At 34.1% G+C, this 19,786-nt stretch overlaps 1 protein-coding gene across 2 annotated transcripts in view; it reads right to left on the reverse strand.

The window, feature by feature from the left end:
• Positions 1-19,786, reverse strand: part of LOC140753689 (transcription factor hamlet) — a 128,484-nt gene that overhangs the window by 68,641 nt on the left and 40,057 nt on the right. For both annotated transcript variants that reach the window (XM_073088442.1, XM_073088441.1), the window contains exon 2: positions 16,854-16,901. In XM_073088442.1, coding sequence (XP_072944543.1) covers positions 16,854-16,901 — 48 coding nt within the window. The remainder of the gene's footprint in view (positions 1-16,853; positions 16,902-19,786) is intronic.

Consider the following 19,786-nt stretch of genomic DNA (forward strand, 5'->3'; position numbering starts at 1 on the left):
AACTAATTTACGTAATAATTACGTAATTTACGTAATAAATAAATAATTATTTCAAATATTTTAGGGACATTTTAGCACGGAGACGTGGCAAAACTTTTTTACGCAACTATTTCAATTCTCAAAACTGGGTACATTTTCTTGTTAGGAATGAGTAATCTTTACTAATCTATGACGAGTACATAAAAATAACATCCAAAACACAACCGGTACAGCCAAAATACAACAGTGCACATTCTCAAACCGTGATTATTTATCAAAAATTTCTCAATATTCATTTCATCTCAGCCTAAAGGTGCTCATTGATATTAGAGTGTTCCGTCATCTGCCATCAAATTATCGTAATTATAAACCACGGGCCCACTTCAGACCTCTCAGATTGCTGTCCAAATATACGTTAGGGTCCGTTACGAGTCTTACAATCCAAAGAATTCAATCGGCGTAGTCGGCCCCATATCTATTCTTTCCTACCCCTGTACCTTGGGTTTTTATAAAACTTTACCCCACAATCTATCATGAACCTTATTTGAACGCATTAAAAGTTTCTTTGCAAAGTAGTAAGACGATAACATTGAAAGTTGAGTGTCTACGAAAGAAAATCGTCAATAAACAAAAGTTTAGTTAAATTAATGCCTTACTTCTCAGCTCTATGACCACTGGAACACTGTTCATTATTTATAATCAATGAAGTACATGCAAAAATCTTATCATACATCAACGACTTATTTCTTCGGCGTAACAAAAGGTGTATTAATGCCGATTTATTCCAACGTTTTATTTTTACTTATGGTAATGTTTGTTGTAATTATGTTTACTTTTACAAATATTATTCGTATTACGTTTTCTGTTCGATCATGTTTGAGTATACAATTTTATGATATGGATAATATTATAGATACAAGTACTATACAAAAATAGATTAATGGTTGTAATTTGCTAGATTTGGAAAACATAACAATTTGGTATTCGTCACATGTAGGTACCCGAAGTATTTTAAATTAATTTGATGTAAGCTACCAGAACAGTTATTTGATGCAACTCCACGATTCCATATTCTACAAACCAAATTAAAATCTTAAAACTAAAATACTTGCAAACTTCATAGTCAGATATAACTGTATAAGTACAAGTGCCTACATACACAAACTCCTAAGGTACATAAACAAGGCACCATTTGTGCGAAAGAAGAACAAAGCTTAACTCACTTGATAAAACTCTCAAATAATAAACCTATCCGGACATTTTATAAGTCAGCGCGGGTAAAATGTTCACATACCTTTGTTTTCTACCCCAGTGCTACGGACAAAAGATGGCCTGATAATAATCATACTACACAGTTGATTTGTTAAATGAGTTTACTTTGAAATGAACTGGGAAGTGAAGCTTTGTTTACTTCGATTGCTTCGTTTGAGTTTTTTTCTTAGCACTCTTATTGCTAAGCGGCTGGATTGCCGCTACGTTATTATGGCTGACTTTAAGATATACTAAATTATTATGTTGATTGAGAGTTCATGTTACCCATTCATATTTACGCAAATAATTCAAATATAAGTGAGACTTTCATCAATTAGATAGCCAAAACTTTAGATATTGAAATATATTACAACTTTAAAATGACGCAGATTTCTAAACTTGCGTTCTCCAATTTGTCAATTTTAAAAAGAACACATTTATGGTTAGAAATAAATTACGATTACAAGATACCATTTTTTTTTTTTCATTTTTTAGAAAAACGCGTAAAATTTACACATCACGCAGGGTCATGTCACACATTTTTACCCTTTCGTAACACTTTTCAGAATTTTAGGGCAAAAAAAGGTTTTTGACGTTTTTTATTTGATCTTTGTTATAGATTTCGCACGGTGTGTTATAACAATCGGGGTGTCACAGTTTATTTGAATGTAACTCTAATTTTGGTTGCCTCTACCCTTTCGAGGTGACAGCAACTATACAACTATCTTTTAAGAAATTAAAGGTCCTATCTCTCGCTACCTGTCTCTAAACAAATGTCAAGGGTTGATCCCTTTCCTTGACCTTAAGGGTTAGGGTTATTTTTTTGTAAAATGTGTGAATCTGCGGAACAGATAGCTAATCATGGTCAATTGTTCCGCTTAAACCCATCCAATATAGACATGAAATATTATATATCTTAATTTTAAATTTTGCGGTTATTCCCGAACAATCTATTTTACGTTACCGTTACATTTTATAGCAGTTATTTTTAAAGGAGATTAATCGTCATATAAATCACGTGATTTATTTTGTTGCCTATTTTAATTAATAGAAGTAAACTAGTATCTGACGGTGAAAGTAGTGGCTGCAGCACTTTACGATTCTCTAACATACTACAAACAGCAAATTCCCAAGTGAAGTAAATTGCATAATATGGTGCCTGGCCTTATAATATATTATGCAGGAATATAGAAAATAAAGATGTACCTGGTTTAGTTCAGAATACGTATTTTTAATAAATAAATAGTAATGAGTAATAATAATATTAGGTATGTAAAAGAGGAATGATGATGTATGTCATATGATACGTAACAGTTATGTAATACAAAATAAATAATATAATACAACAACATGATAATAATACTCATGAGCATCTCAATGTGTTTCGACCTTCTTATTTGTGCATTGACTGCTCAAACAACATAGACATTACGAGTAAAATTCTAAAGACACCTGCTGGGACCCTTAGGTGTTCCTGTTTTGTATTCCTACTTGAGTACTAACTGTATTATGCACCTTTTTAAAATATTTCATACTACCCAATCATAAGGTCGTATTCCCAATGATAGACTCAATAATAGATCTGGTAGCCACAGGGTGTATCTGTTTTGTCAAGGTAGCCATGTGAATAAATCCTTACAAATCCTTTTATTGATTATCATTTAAATGACAAAAGTCAAGCTGTAAGGGGATTTTACAATGCTTAAAACACAATACAAATATGTATATAGATGAGTGAGTTAGTGTTAAGTTACATGCTTATATTTAAATCGTCACTGGTGAGTAGTGAATATGGTGAGGGGCAGTGGACTATCATTTGTACATATTTCACTTAATATTTATTTCAACACAAACAATATTAATCCTTTACTACCTTACTTCTTTGCGTCTTCTTATATAAAAATGGGTATAAAACTATAGTAATGGGCTTACACAAGCCTGTCACAAAAAATAGGTCTCGCGGACAACCTTACATAACAGATACATTGTCCTATTTTCAAAAAAAAATCCCACTCTAAACAATCACAGAATTTAATTAAAAGGTATAAAATGTTACAGTGAAAGCATTTAGTAACACGTGATTTCAAACACGTTGAAAACGTTACTTAAAACGTTATCTAACGTAAAAAGAGTAACAATAAGCTAACAACATTACATAAGATTAAATATATTACGTCACGCTGACGTTAAAATATATGGCCAGCTTATTCCAGTGGCGATATCATTGAAAGCCTTATCTTCAACGTCAATAGAGCCGCCTACGCGACCTACGGCGTAGGCCGCGTAGACACAGATCGATTTGTGGCTACAAGTGACAAAGTTTTTCAAGATGGCGCAGGGGTGGGTGTATCGGGGGGATGCTCATATTTTTTACTGTCGCCAGGGTGTGCAGTGAAGCCGATCGCAACACCGCTCTCCACTCACTCGGCCTCTTAAAAGCCGACTTCTGAGGGACGTCGTGGAATATGTGCGGTTGTAGGTAAGTGTCTATGGCTTTATGGAGGGATCTTGTACGCGATGTGTGTGTTGTCTAATTTTGGTATGTGTGTGTAGTTGGGATGTGGAGATATTTTAGTATTATGTACTTGTTGACGGCAATTTAAACATAATTACGAACGATAATTAACTTTTTATTATGGAGTTATTTTAACTGAATATACATTTTTTGTTCTTCTATAGACTGATATACTTTATAAATCAACTTGTTACTTATCCCACCAATATATATGAATATTTTTAAATATATTAGGACCAGACTAAAAAGCAATCATACCTGTACCTAGTGTAATTAATTCGTGTTTGCGGTTTAAATTCACACACTAGACCAGTACATTGGTGGTTAAATACAATTAGCTCGGAATAAACATCCACGGGGTATGCGGTAGGGACATAGAAGTAAACTACAGTAGGTACGTAAGTAACAGTTATGTTACTTATTAATAATTAATCTATCCAATCTTAAATGTAAAATTCAATGTAAAATTTGACAATTTGACAATGATGATTTCAATGAAGATATTGTCATATGTCGATCTTTAACAAGTAAAATATTGGACAGATTGATTATCAAAAACGAACTTAATTTAATTAGTAAGTTCGTTTTTGATAATCAATAGTTAATTAGTTGTTTAAACAGCTGTCAACTCGTTTGGTCGACGTCTCTGGGGACCCGAGAGCTGGCATGCATTTTGCTCAAAGAATTGGTATAGCAATTCAGAGAGGAAATGCTGCCAGCGTCTTGGGAACCTTGCCCAAAGACAGTGATGGCGACAATTTTTATGGTAGTTTTTTTGTTTTTATATTTTTGTTTTTCGTTTTTGTATATATGTAAATTTTGTAAATAAGTTATTTTATATTTATAGTTTAATTTATTATTTTTAATTTACTGTAAATTTAATTATAATTGTAAATATTTTTCAGTTAATAAAAGACCTTCTAAGATTTAATTAGTACATTAAATTAATATTTATTGGTTCCTTATTCATGTAAAAAATATATATACGATTAATGAACAATTGCTCTTAAGATCATTTAAAAAAATATAACTCCAATACAAAAGTCTACAAATTCAAAATACAACAAAGTTGAGCATCAAAAATTCAAAATTTAATAAGGTTTGCGGTTGAAATATCAACACGGTAGATAAACTGTTGTATCTGTGGCTAATACAGTCGGAGTCAACACCCCGGGGGCATGTTTGCGCGAGGGTCGAGGGTGGCTGCCAATGTACTGAACGTTGGTTAGAGACGTTTTATTATAAAGTCATAATCATTTCCCTCTTATAATTCAATATTTTTTGTATTTTTAGTAAACGTAAACGTAAAATATATGTTTTAAGTATTCATGAGAAGTTATGGTAAAATAAATAAATAATTTGAAAATATCGTAATTTCAAATTATATTGATATTAAGTACAAGTAAAAACTGCGGCTTCGCCCTCGTTTTTAAAAAAATAAAATTACATACATATAACTGAAAATTTGTACCTTCATTGGAATAACAGTGGCGCCATCTGTCGAAAATTGGTCGTACCAACTCAGAAACCTTCGTGTTCTTTGCACAACAACAGCTAAAGATCATCACAGTATCAAATGCATAATTTAAGATTCTACGCTATTTTACGCTACATAATTTTTTTATCTTTGTATTCAATTCAATTTAACAATCACGTGATCTTACGTTATCAATATTAATTTTAAGCACATAAGTATTATCTTAATCTTTCAATATCAATTATCTCAATATTATCACCCTTAATACACAACTCTTGTTCGACGAGTATGACGTATAAACATTACATTATATGTGTTAATTATAATGTTTATGAAACTTTTATGAAATTATCTCTTATACATAAAATTCTTGTGTCACAATGTTAGTTACCGTACTCCTCCGAAACGGCTTTACCGATTTTCGCCAAATTTTATATGCATATTCAGTAGGTCAGAGAATTGGCTACTTTTTTCATACCCCTGAGTGATAAGGGTTGTTCACCCTTAACATCTTTTTATTTATATGGCAACACAACGTTTGCCGGGTCAGCTAGTTTTAGTATAATATACCAAAAGTAATATTATGGTAAATGTAAATTAATGTCTAGCAGCCCTTTGTAATTAAAACAAAATCATCGGGTAATCTCTAAATCTCGAAATATCTCTAATGTACTTATATTTATTTATAAAACTGTTACTTTAAATAACTACTTAAAGTTAACCAGTTATTTCTGAAAATTCAACTCACAGTGCCTATTAACCTACTCTATTTGAAAAATGAGGTGAACATTACTTAATTATGGAAAAATGTAAAATCCGTATATATAGTATATAGTTATTTCAGTATTCTAAATCGTCGTAACGGAAGATCGGAACCTCTCGCTTCCGGGTACCCGGTTCCCATCGCACAGAGGGCCAGTGTACACAAGACCGTCGCAGTTGAAATTAATTTCACATAGCCGCAGGGTAATCGTACACATTGGACAGACACGTGCGACGAAATGTACCTAATCAGATTGTTATTTTAGACGGAACAATATCGGTTTCGAATTAGCAATTATCCTATTAACTTGATAATCTTAAATACAATATTGTGATAACATTTATACGCGATACGCTCTTAGAAATTCAGAAGCAATTTGAATTGTGAAAATGTGTTTATTTGGAATATTCGTATTCTAGTATTCAAAAATTTACAAATTTAAATATTTTGTAAGCATAACATTGGATAAATTGATTATTAAAAACGGACCTATATCGAAATCATTACATACTATGTGCCAATAATAACTTTAAGAGTGATACTACAGTGTCACTACTATTTGTACTATTGTATGTAATAATCAGTGCGTTTTTATTTTCAATGGCGTTATAAGACAATGTGAAGCTTTCTAAGTCCGCAAGCTAAGTTATTCCAACATCAGGAAGGCGTTTCCTGCACAGTATAGTAATATATAGAAAAGCTATTTAGCAGCCATGTAGAATAAGATATAGTTATTTAGTTATAGGTTGAGCCGTTTGATGATTGTTTTTTTCAATATGTACTCAACATAACTTTAAAAAAATGTGCGACAAACTAACAATAAACACATCTATAATCGTTTGTTTTTTTTAAGTTTATATTTCATTGTGAACTACTTTTCATGAGCTATGTTTGACTTTACTCTAAAATGTATTCAAACAAAACTTGTACTAACGCAACAAATTAGAAAAAAAACATCAGTTAAAATCATCAACTTCAAAATAAATTCCCATTGGAAGAATAAATCTAATTGAAATACAAGAGAATAATACCAAAACGCTATGAGGAATATTATCTGTTCCCCATGGGTTGCGTTAAGCACGAGGGGCTTGAAACAAAGAGTGGAAGGTGAAAACAATGGTCACAGTTTAATACGAGAGTTCGCCATTATGCTGTATGGGAAGAACTCTCTTGAAATAAAATCATTGCAGTTGTGCGTCGCGCTTGGTTATTATTATTTTTAACACGACTGTCTCGGATAGAGGGTTATGTTTTTTGAGTCTATGCATATATTTGTAGGTATAAGGTATAGGTATAAGGTAGGTATATAAGTATGTATGTGGTAAAACCAGTACAATTCCGTCGCTATACTTATTTCTAGAGCCAAGCAGTTCTTGCATTTCGGTGGAAAGGACCAACTTATGACGCAACTATCTTGATTCCCAAAGGTGGTGCCGCATCTGTAATCGATTTCAAGTAAAACCCCTTCTCTATAAAGAGTTAGTACAGATGTCCATGTGCGACAATGATCACTTAGGGTGTAACTTCTCAACTACAACTATATACACGTATGCAACTTCTAAATTATAAAAAAATGCATATTATTTATAGAACTTACATACTTTAAGTGTTTTTAGTTAAGTAAGCAGATAAGTATGCAGTTCACCGGAAGGTAAGTGGCTAGTGACACTGCCGCTGCTACCCCTGAGGACTAAGCTGGAATATCTCGGATAAGTATGTTTCCCTTACCACACCGTTCAAACTAAAACACAGCAGCTTTGAACACTATTATTAGACAGAAAAAGGTATGGAGTTGGTGCCGCCGGAAACAAACCACAGGGGTTCTACCAGCATCAAAGTTTTCTCTTTTGTTTTTAATATACATAAAAATTATATGATAACTATAGTTATCTCATTCGCACAATTAATTATCTTAATCACAATTTATATACGTGTAATATGTAATTGGTATGTACGCATGATTACCTCGTGAAGAATTGAGTTGATATCACGAATTTAAAATTAATTGCCTGTCAAATATTGTGTACTCAGCATACATCTGGACTTCGTACATATGATTATGTAACTTCATTTTGTAATTCACCGTAGCCGACTTCAAGTAAGATTAGAATCCTATCTGATTGATCAGACAACTGTTCTAATTTACCATTAGGTAAAATGCATGCACTTTTGCTGCATATATTTCATCAAAAAAAACTAAAAATTAAAAAATCCTTTGGAGAAGTATATTTACTTATCTATAACATAGTTATAAGTAGGTAACTACCATTTGGCAATAATATTCTAAACATAACATAAGAATCAAAATATATTTGTATGGAAACTCCACTATATCAGTTATCTCTACATAGCACAACGCTAGCTTGTAGAGATAGCAATTGTATATCGATATGACGTCATTTTTATAGGTTTCATATCGAAACTATTAATGTATTCAAATGATTTCCAACTTAATCAATGCATTATTTATCGGACAACTATGCTTACATTACAACGCAATTTAAGAACTTGTCGCTATAGCAATATTTATTTATTTCTATCTAATCTTTATCCAATTTTTTCCCTTTATTTTGAGTCCTTGCACCGCTTTCCTTTGACATCCTTTATATCAATCTAGATTTTTTATCCACTAACTTTTATAATATTTTAGCAGTATGCCTGGGTTTCTACCGCAACATATTTATTTCAAAAACGAATAAAAAAGTCAACATAAACCAATTTTGAATATAACAACTGTATAGTTTCGTTTTAGCTGTATAAATTGCATTATGCACATACGAATATGAATGGGGAAAATTTCACGGTTACAATTAAAATATTTGCGATTCGGTACACGGCCGACAGCACTCGCAACATCACATGCATATCGTATATCTAAATATGTGGATCCTATTAAATCAGAAATAGGTATCCAATCAGTGGTTGCACGCTCCGATGGATTTATGCAGTTGTTATGGCGGTAATATCCATGTTCTAGGCCCTCGGGTGTGGATTCATTCGTATTTTTAACTTACGACATTGAAGAATGGAAATAGAATGTATTGTACGCTTTTTTATGTGTAATTTCTTATGTTGGTGCGTGTAAAGGCTATTTGAAGTTAATGATAGCTAATGTTTTCAAACCCATGACGTCACTCTAGGATATTTCCTGTATCATGGGTCTGGCCATAAAGACGAATGAACAAAACCCCGAACAAAATTTTTAATGCATAATTTAGATTTAACTGGCCGGAACTCACTGCATGTCAGATGAACATTATGACTGCTCCGTCATGTGGATTGTCATAGTTGATATTCTTAAGTATATATAAATGGTTCATATAAGTATAAGGCTTACAAAAGAGAAAAAACGCTCGTAAATTACAAATGTTAGAAAACAATCAATCTATCCAATGATTGCCTGCTAAAGATCGAAATTCGTTAATTTAAAATAGGCGGAATTTGTTGAATGTCGGTCATTCGTAAACAAAGAATTGATTATGCATAACAGCCCTAATCATACGGGCTTATCAGCAAACATACCCAATCTAATGATATGTAATGTTAAATCACATAAAATACCTAAATCACATAACATACAACCCGTAGGTACAACGCAACCCGACATTTCCCGGCACAACAACATTGAGTTGTCAAAACGAGTCGCTCCCCCACGAATTGATAAAATAGCTTCGGCATACCCGCCAAAACGATAGAAAAATCTACAAAAGGCCGTACACTCGACGACTCTCGACCTAAACGCTTTAACTATGTCCCAACCCCATACTTCAGGACTGCTCACTCCACTTGTCTCCAAAAACCCGTGAATATTTTATTGGATTCTCCGCCTAATGGCCGCGACGGAAGAGCCAACTTGCCGTATCAAAGCCGAGATAATGATGGCACTTCAGCCGATGGTTTTGGTATTGCTTCTAATTGGTGGTGGTCCTCATGTAAAACTGTTGCACGTGCCACCCCTATGTAAAATATGTGGGAACTTTAGGTAACTAAATCGCGCTATTATTTAATATTAAGATTATAAAATATCTGCTACTAAAACTGTTAGTACTGGAGCTAGATTTTTGTAAATTTAAAACAAATATGGCATTAATACATTAATATAATAAACAATATGTTAATAATGATAAATAAAAAGACAAACCTACTTAGTTTCTCGCTGGAACTTTTCTGATAAAATCGGGTTCCGATCCGGTAGTAGTTTCAAAAAACAAGTCTATTTTCACACACGTAGCACAACCACTTTATTCCTAGCTAAAACAGGTATCATATACTTAAATATATAATTTTCAAAAGTGCAAAAGTATCTAAGTACAATAGATTTTAAGTGAGATTCGATAATTCGACGATATCACTCGATAACAAATCTGATATACGCAGTATTGATATCAACGAGATACTCATTTACAGGTGATAGGATTTTCCACAGCGACGACATCAGTACCACACCTATTTACTATAAAGTATTTTGTAGTTTTGATATATTCTGATCTTGCTGAGCTGAGCTGAGCTTCAAATCAGACTTTGCCCTACTCACTTCAAATTTCAAAGTGTGTAGCACGGCAAACTACCTTATATTAAAAGACGTTTATCCCTTAAAAGTAACAAGAAATGATTAGGGTTTAATAAGACGGTCAGTATATAATTGGAGTTGCATATGTAATTGGAATCCAATATATTTGTAATATTGGACGTAGCAACAAAAATAACACAAGAAAGCCCATTTTCTACGTATAAGGAGTAAAAACTTAACACTTTAACACTTTCCTTATTTGAAATTTAACACTTTCCTTATTTGAAATATGTTTTTTAATTTGAATTAGGTAGCAACTAGTATAAAGCTATTCTAAATAAATAAGTTCTTAAATTAGAATCTATTATAATCTCGTAAAAAGTCCTAGCTTAAGAATAGTCTAAACTCTAATGCTATAGCCACAACAACCTTTCCCATAAACATTGTGCTATTATTTAAGACAATGTTATTCGGAGTTTTTTACATGGAATCTATTATGATCTCGCGAAAAGTCCTAGCATAAAATAGTATAGTCACAACAACCTGAACCATGTGCCTTATGCTATTATTTAAGAATAAATCACAATTTCCTGCGTTTCCTGAAACAAAGACATTAAGGGACAATGACGGTTGATTTTAATTAGGTACCGCGACTAATGGCGTCTCGAGAGCGTCAAGCGAGCAACGCAGCAAGGAGGCGCTTATTAAGGCCGGGACAACTGAAAGGGACTTGTCGTAACATGTGTGTATAAGCGATAAGCGATAAAATATCGAAAAACATTAATTTAGTACCGCAATTGTTTAATCAAGTACCTATCATTTTTATACGGAGAACTTTTCTAAAAATTAAGGAGAAAATATTGATCAACCTAGATAGGTTGACCATTGAGATCAATGCTAACTGTGCGTACATTTACTCAAAATAACTAAAATACAATATTAACTGTAAAACTATTTATAATTAAAGTTAACTACCCTCAATATTTCTTATCGCTTAGCATTTTATTATCATGCGATACGCAATTAACTTGATGGCTGACAGTAACATAAAATATGTGAAGGTTATTTTATACCCATACGATTCAATAGCTGTAGCATTACCATGAGTTGGCATAGAAACGCCACTATAGAAATGGTAAATAGAAAACTATTGTCATTTTGCTAGTGAATAACATAACTACTATCGTTACGGTATTTCTTGACAACGTCTGTCAAATTAATGACTCATGGGACCGAATTTGTATGGCAATAGATCATAATGACATTCGCTAGCGATTTTATTTCGATAGGTTTTTTACGTATCGAGTTACGTCACTACGGATTTTAGTTCTACGAGTAACCACCAGAGGCGCTGTACAATTTTTCATACATTTATTTTACGCAGTCGCTAGCGAGTAATACTTTTGTAAACTCATGGTAGTCCTACTGAACTGTCAAAGTGACCCAATCATAATCGGTCATTTTGTAATTTGTACACAAATATCGTTTGCCCGTCGACAATACAACAGCAACTTCACACCCGCTAAATAAAGAACGTTTTAATACTATTCAAGTTCGCATTACCATTTGTGTTGTAAGAATCTCTCACCACACGTCGCACAAAAGCCCAAGGCGCTGAAGATGGAACGAAACTAAAGAAATATAAATAACCACGTTATTTCCACATTGACAGGAATAAAGAGTGAAGTGTGCTTGTGTTGTAAATGTGGTCCTCGGTTCTGCTTCGCAAACCTTGACATTCAGGTCTTTAAACGCCTCTCACGGTGTGATGAACTTCACTCGCCAAGGTTTCAACTATTATTCTCATAATTCGTTTTGCTTAGTTTGGCTAAAAATAAAACTATTGATTTCTAAGTTCTAAACTTCTTAGTATTTTTACAATAAGACAATGATTGATTAAATAATGGTTGTTATGACTGCACGAAGGTACCAAATTCGTTTTATTTAGTTGTTTTTATTCACTGCATTAAAACTATTATTTCTACCTTGTATAAATAGTGTTACGCGCTGCTGTATTATGTGGTTTAGGAAGCGGAAGAAATTAAATCAGACTTTCTTATTCAGTTCTTAGTAGATAACGCATCAATAACTAACTTAAAGTCACAAATAATTATAAATCAATCTTTGCAATGTTTTTTTCTACCATAGATCGAATTTGACAGTTCCATTAGGCGAAGACCTTCAATCTTTAGTAGGCAAAACTGAGATATATTGACCAGCGTAAGTAAATAAATAAATCTCTCAAGTTTAATCTCATGGTAGACAGGCGGCGGTTTATCGACGGGCGTGCCTGCCGACGCATTCCGATCGCCACGACCCGCGACTTTACGATCGCACTATTAATGACACGGTAACGACCGGGAAGAGAATCGATTCACGACCCATTTTACTATCGCACTTGTGGTCGGTCGTGTCGTACGGTTATATTGATACCTATTATATATTGCGATTGTATTTCTAATGCTCTCCTATTTAGATACATATAGTTGTATTTATCCTATTAATGACGCGGTAAAGACCAGGAAAAGAATCAATTCACGACCCATTTTACTATCGCACTTGTGGTTGATCGTGTCGTACGGTTATATTGATACCTATTATATATTGTGATTGTATTTCTAATGCTCGCCTATTTAGGTACAGGTCTGTGTATTTATCCTATTAATGTCGCGGTAAAGACCGGGAAGAGAATCGATTCACGACCCATTTTACTATCGCACTTGTGGTCGGTCGTGTCGTACGGCTATATTGATACCTATTTTATATTGCGATTGTTGTTTCCGTACCCAAAGAGTAAAAATAGAACCCTATTACTAAGCCTCCGCTGTCTGTCCGTCCGTCACAGGGCTCTATCTCTGGAACCGTAATAGAAAGATACTTGAAATTTTCATAGAATATGAGTAATGGTAGCCACTATAACAACAAATACTAAAAATTAAAAAAAAAATCTTTAACATAAATAGGGGCCACCTTACAAGAAACCGCTATATTTCGTCATTTTTCGCTTTACCTATTGATCGATAATAAACAGACGGTTCCAATTTTTACTTGCGCCGTACGACAGCAATACCATACCGGATTTGAACAAATATTCTTTTCGACAAATGATACATAGGCAGGTATATATAATATAATTCAAGTCCATTCAACTGAGTTACTGTTTGCAATTTTTGATAAACATTGTTTTTACCGGTATTTCCAAAACATACAGATCTATACGATCGATTACTGTTATCAAATCTGAGCTTCGTATCATATCCAAAGATTTGATTTTAGCTTGTGATTGTAAAACAGCCTTAACTAACCTGATTTTCACTATGTATAGACATCTGTAATCAACACCAGATGGGACTAGATATTTCTACCTGAGATCGGCCACGTCGCTAGCCCTGAGGACTAAGACTTAGAAAAGTATATCTTCTTTACACACCTTTCGTACGCTGCCTCATAACGGCAGAAATAGGTGTGGCGGTGGTACCACCGGAGTCGAACCACAATGTGTTCTACCCCTACCACATTCCTATGCCCAGTACATTAGCAATAACTTCTTGTGGTTTTAGTACACTGATAAGTACACGTGTCGTCTAGAACAAGTAACGTTACCTGGTTTATCTTCCAATAATGTACACTATCTCTACGTAGGCACTTAGACGATAAGGGCAACGTATACTTATCTAGAGATATAACAAGATATCCGTATTTATGGCCTAAAATATACCTTAAATATACACTCTATCTTTAAAGGGAGTTCTTTGTATTTCTATTTTTTTATTCTTATTTTTTTGCTGTTTTTTGTATGGAATAAGTAGTAACAATAACAATTTAGACCTAATTGATGATGCTTCTATGACATACTTTCACTGCGAATTGAAGCCGATTCAGAATAGAATATCGTAGTACCCAGAAACATAAAATTTCAGTTATTTTATTTAAAGTTAAATATGTCAGACAACTATGTATTGTAGTATATTATTTATTAACTACCCCTGCATAGAATCTCGACTTCAACTGAGACGGTCTGCTACAAAAGCAGAGTTTGTCTTTTTAGGGATCCGTACATCAAAACGGAAATACAGAACCCTTATAAGATCACTCGTGTCTCCGTAGTATGTCAAAACGAGAAGACTACTTGTAGATATTAAAAAAACTGAATTGAATCATAAGATTAAAACATAAGATTACTTAAAAACTATCTATTAATAAATGTTATAATTTAAATCTTAAAAGTATAAAAATCATCAAAATCATAAAAGCAAATAATTAAAATATCTTTAACAGGTAATTTAATTAACATTCTGATTTCGTTACCATTTTTCTTATTGCTTCAAAATAATTCAGACACGTTAATGCCAGAGAAAATACATCCACTTAAAATAAATTCCGCCCTAAGATTAAAAACACGTTAGACATCACTCACCTCATGCAGGGCGCCACTAATCCTCGGAAAACGCTTTGGGACCCAATTTTTGAAGCACACAGTAACACAATCGTAACACATTCGCGGTGTGATTTGTATGGCATATGCCATCGGAGTGCTCATCGCAGACGATCTTCTTCGTATCTCAAAAATAACGATAGATTAGACAAAAAAACAATAATTTCTGATAATATAATCATCCTTCATAATGTAATCGGAATTGTTAGATATGTTCACTTCACGAGGAAATCGTTGTCATTGATAATTTTATATTTTGTGCAGAGACTTAGATATGGACAGAAGTACCTCGCATTTTCGGGTTTGATAACATGAAAGAAATCATAAGTTATGTGTGTGTAATTGGTCTTTATTGTATTGTCGAGTACCACTAGGCAGTGATAGCCTAGTGGTTAAGAAACTCAGCCTCTCGATCGAGGGGTCCGAGGTTCAAATCCCAGGCACGCACCTCTGATTTTTCAAAGTTATGTGCGTATTAGAAAATAATTATCACTTACTAAACGGTAAAGGAAAACATCGTGAGGAAACCTGCATACCTGAGACTTATAAAAAAATATATCAAAGGTATGTGAAGTCTACCAATACGCACTTGGCCAGCGCGGTGTACTATGGCCTAATCCTTCTCACTCTGAGAGGAGACCCGTGCCCAGCAGTGGGACAGTAATGGGTCGATGATGATGATGTATTGTCGAGTAAGTCCTGTAAGGCCTCTTTTACAAAATGGATTAACCTTTAGCAATAAGACTTAACCTAGTAGTATATTTTACATCCTCGTATTCCTCATGGGGAATGCAGCATGCTGATTAGTTAAAACCAAACAATTATTTAAAATGTGATAATTAATGTCTTGATACATTTAACTATTCTTACTAAATAATAGTTAATCCATAAGATTCATATATCATACGTGACTACTGTCCATCACATATGGAAACAATTCAAATCTCCATCTAAAAATCCTAATTCATTTCGGAATTTATAATCTGAACAATATCTGGGTTTTTAGTAAATTCCGGTTTTCGGATTCTTAATAAAGTCCAAATTTCGAGAATACTGCAGAGGAGAAGCTACTATGATAAGATACAAATTCAAATTCAGTTTAATTTTAAATCGAATTCAATTAAAATAGATTTATTATTAGTATTATCATTAATCTGATAAAATACGTCACTGTATTATCCTTTTAAAGTATTTTGATTCGTTTTCCAAGTCCTTATGTTACGAAAGAAAAAACTTGATGTTTCTATAGCACGTGAATAAAATAATGATAATGTATACATAATACGGATACATTATCGTGCTTTCTTTAGAATCTTTATCAAGATACCGGTAATATTATCAGGGTTTTTCCACTCATAAATTATACGATTTTTTTGGTTATCTACCACTTATCTACGCAACTTTCAAGCGATCAAGCCTAAAATGAACAGATAACTCACAGAATACTTATTAGCAAGTATTACGTATGACCACTCCTTACTTCATTCTCATTAATTAAGACACCTTACATATTAGGTGGTACAACCAATAAAGTTTAACCGGGGAAGTAGCACCGCAAAATCTTTTTCTATCGCAAAGCTACTGTTCTTACATTTCGTGGAAAGGTGTGGATATCAGCGGACCTACATTTGAGGAGATCAACATTGTACTTAGACTTCTGAGTACTATGTTCATCACCTCAAATGTAGGTCCGCTGATAGATGCGGTGTCACTTTACAACGCATCTATGATCAGTTTCAGTAAGAACTCCTCTTCTATATTCTGTTAATTGCAAATGTTCATGAGCGGTACTGACCAGCTGTTATCAAATGTGCTACATGCTCCTTTACTATTTTACAATCACACATAAACTAAATAAATGCCACAAGTTTTTTAAATAGTGAGCACACCCACATGGTTTTAGATAATTCAAAAAATATTTACCTCCATTGCAGTCACCGTTTGGTAATGGTTCGACATCCTCTTCATTTCCTGAAACAGATAAACGTAGACTAAAAAAATGTATTTGTTAGATAAACAGCTTATCAGATACCTGTCAATGTTAGTTAATCTTACAATCTTCGAAATGACTGGTCGATCCGCCTAACGACCACGGTTGTCATACATACGTCACTGATGACGTCATATTACTATAAAATTATGTAGAGATTACTGCTTGTCATTATGGTTATGCAAAAATCTATAATTGACTTGTATGGCATACATAGGCATTTTATTGACTACATTTTTAGTTTAAATAATGAAATTAAACCGTCAAAGATTTGACCTACACAAACGAAATTTCATTGTCCGATTTATAGGAACTATGCTCCAGAGTGAGGGGTTCTTTTTTCAAAGAACGTCTTTTTTCAAAGAACTCCCAGGCATGCAGGTTTTCTTACGAAGATTACCTTCACCGTAAGAGCAAAAGATAATTAATTTTTAATACGCGCCTTTGAAAGACTGAACTTGCTTATATGGGATTCGAACCCTAGATGGAGGGGCCATTAAGAGGCCTAGATTCAACCCTAGGGTAACAATGACGAACCAACCGCCCTAAAACAAAACTAAATTGGAATATTTTATGTAACTACAATATAGTAAAAACAAACAAACTGCTTAACACTAACAGGATACGATACTGGCACCGACAAGCACTGAAGAGGGTCGTTGGTTACGGACGATTTCAACTAATTACTAAAGCGTGCAACGCATCCCCCGAAGACAACTACATAAGTGGATGAGGGTTTGTTAATTAAAGTCAATACAATACTCTCATAGCTACATGTAGTGGTACTGGCTGGTACCTTTTTTTTTTTGTTTACGAGAAGCCTTCAAAAGGTACCCGACGACGTGGGAGCGACGCCGGGTTATATGGGATTTTTACCGCACTAAACCACTTAGGTCACTTTATATATAAGTCAGTTGTCATCCGTATCGTTCCACCGAAACACAAGGACTTCTTCACACTAGGAATAGTTGTGGCAGTGTTACCTCCCCGTTCAAACTATACTGGTTTTACTACCTTTCAAGCACATCGTTACCCGATGAAGGAGAGCGAATATTATATCTATAAAGCATAAATAGATGAGGCAATGTTTAATTAGTTCACAGAATAATATTTCTGCCCCAAACTACCACATGAAATTTGGATATGGCAGTAACATAATAAGTCACCGATATTGTTACTGGTATTGTACTTATGCAGAGACATTGCAAGTAACGCGAGCAATTATCGTAGCGACCCGGTGCTAGTCTATCAAAACATCTTGAGCAACGGTACTGGTACGCCCCAACACCTTTGCTATACTTAGTTTCAATAGACCGAGGCACGCGACAGGACACCGGAACAAAAGCGCAATGCACTACAAACCATCATTACCAAATCGAAAAAGAAGTCAGCACCAGCTGCCTTCCTACTTCCTTTCCTTACAAAAGTGTAATACAAGATGTTCTCTTTGTACGCCGGTTTATTTAGGAGCTCATTCATTACGGCACTCAATAATAATTTGGCGCGTGTTCTTATCTGTGTGTTTGTGGTACGAGTTTGTGTCTGTGTGTCGTGCGCGTGCCGTGATTTCTATGATAAGCGGAAACGAGTTCTAAAACATATTTTGAGGGTGATGAAAGAATACTATGCCGTATGCCGCTTTCTTCATAAACAACTTCCATTCATATTAGTATTCATGATTATCTACTTAATAATTATTAAAGCACATTGTTGATTGTGGGCAACACTGCTTGTATTATCAACCATGGAATGGAAAACTTAAACTAAACACAGTAATAGCATTGTTTGTATTAATTCCCAAATTTTAATCATAATACAACTAACCAACAGTTAGTTGGATGTTCTGATAATACATCTAAAACTTCTTTGCTATATTACGTATCCTTAAGCTTACTCCTTCCTGAAAATACTGAAAATAAACCCTTCACAATTTTATCAGCGGTTAATTTGCCCGGCAGACTGCGAAAAACGAGCAAGATCCTCATTATAATAGACCTACTAAAGCAGAGGTCAATAAAACCGCGTTCATAAGAACCAGTTCCAAGATGTTGGACCATCTGCCGAGGGCGGCGCGGCGTCTTCCGCTCCATTGTGGCCGCACCCGCCTGCGCACGCGCCGCTTGCAATGCTCCTTAGACCTCTTTGTGACGGTGCCAGTCGCTATGCTAGGTCAGAGAACTCCAGATTTTTTAATATATTACCAGTATTGTTATATAAAATAATATGTATCAAAACGTATATTAACTAACATCAGTGCATTTATAAGAAACATATATATGAAAATAAGACAAAGCCAAAAGTACAATAATGCAAAGATTAAATAATGAATGGCCTAGGCAGCTTATTTAAAACAAATAATATGCAGCAATAAATATTTTTGTCAGAAGACCCAATTATGTTTAATTTACTACTTAGTCATTTACATGGAAATAATGACGAAAAGATGGGTTCTGTATTCATCCATCTTTAAACCTTTAAAGTACTTTCTCTCGTACTAGTACATATTACTCGTAGATATTAAAATGGAATTATAACCCACATCATATTCGACATTTGTCTTCAATACCAGTGGCATATTCCAAGCTAATAAACAGTTATAACCCTCAAAAGCGACACGGTGTCATTCGGGCCCGCTGCCCCTGTTTGTTCGGAAGCTAAGTTGCTATAACGGTGTTTGTCCTCACAAATTTATGTGTGTCGTTACCGTGCTGTCACAAATCTACTTATCTACCAGAACCACGCCTTCATAAACTCCCCACAGACATCTGTGAGGCTTGTTTCGGTATTAACTTGTAAGCTCTGTGACGGAATAAACGCATGACGAAATAAAGCCAGAAAAATACTTAGTACTTCCGATTTTCACCGT

Source organism: Epargyreus clarus, unplaced genomic scaffold (genome assembly GCF_041222505.1).
Source record: "Epargyreus clarus isolate Ecla_fem2 unplaced genomic scaffold, WU_Ecla_fem_2.2 ptg000027l, whole genome shotgun sequence".
Taxonomy (NCBI): Eukaryota; Metazoa; Arthropoda; class Insecta; order Lepidoptera; family Hesperiidae; genus Epargyreus; species Epargyreus clarus.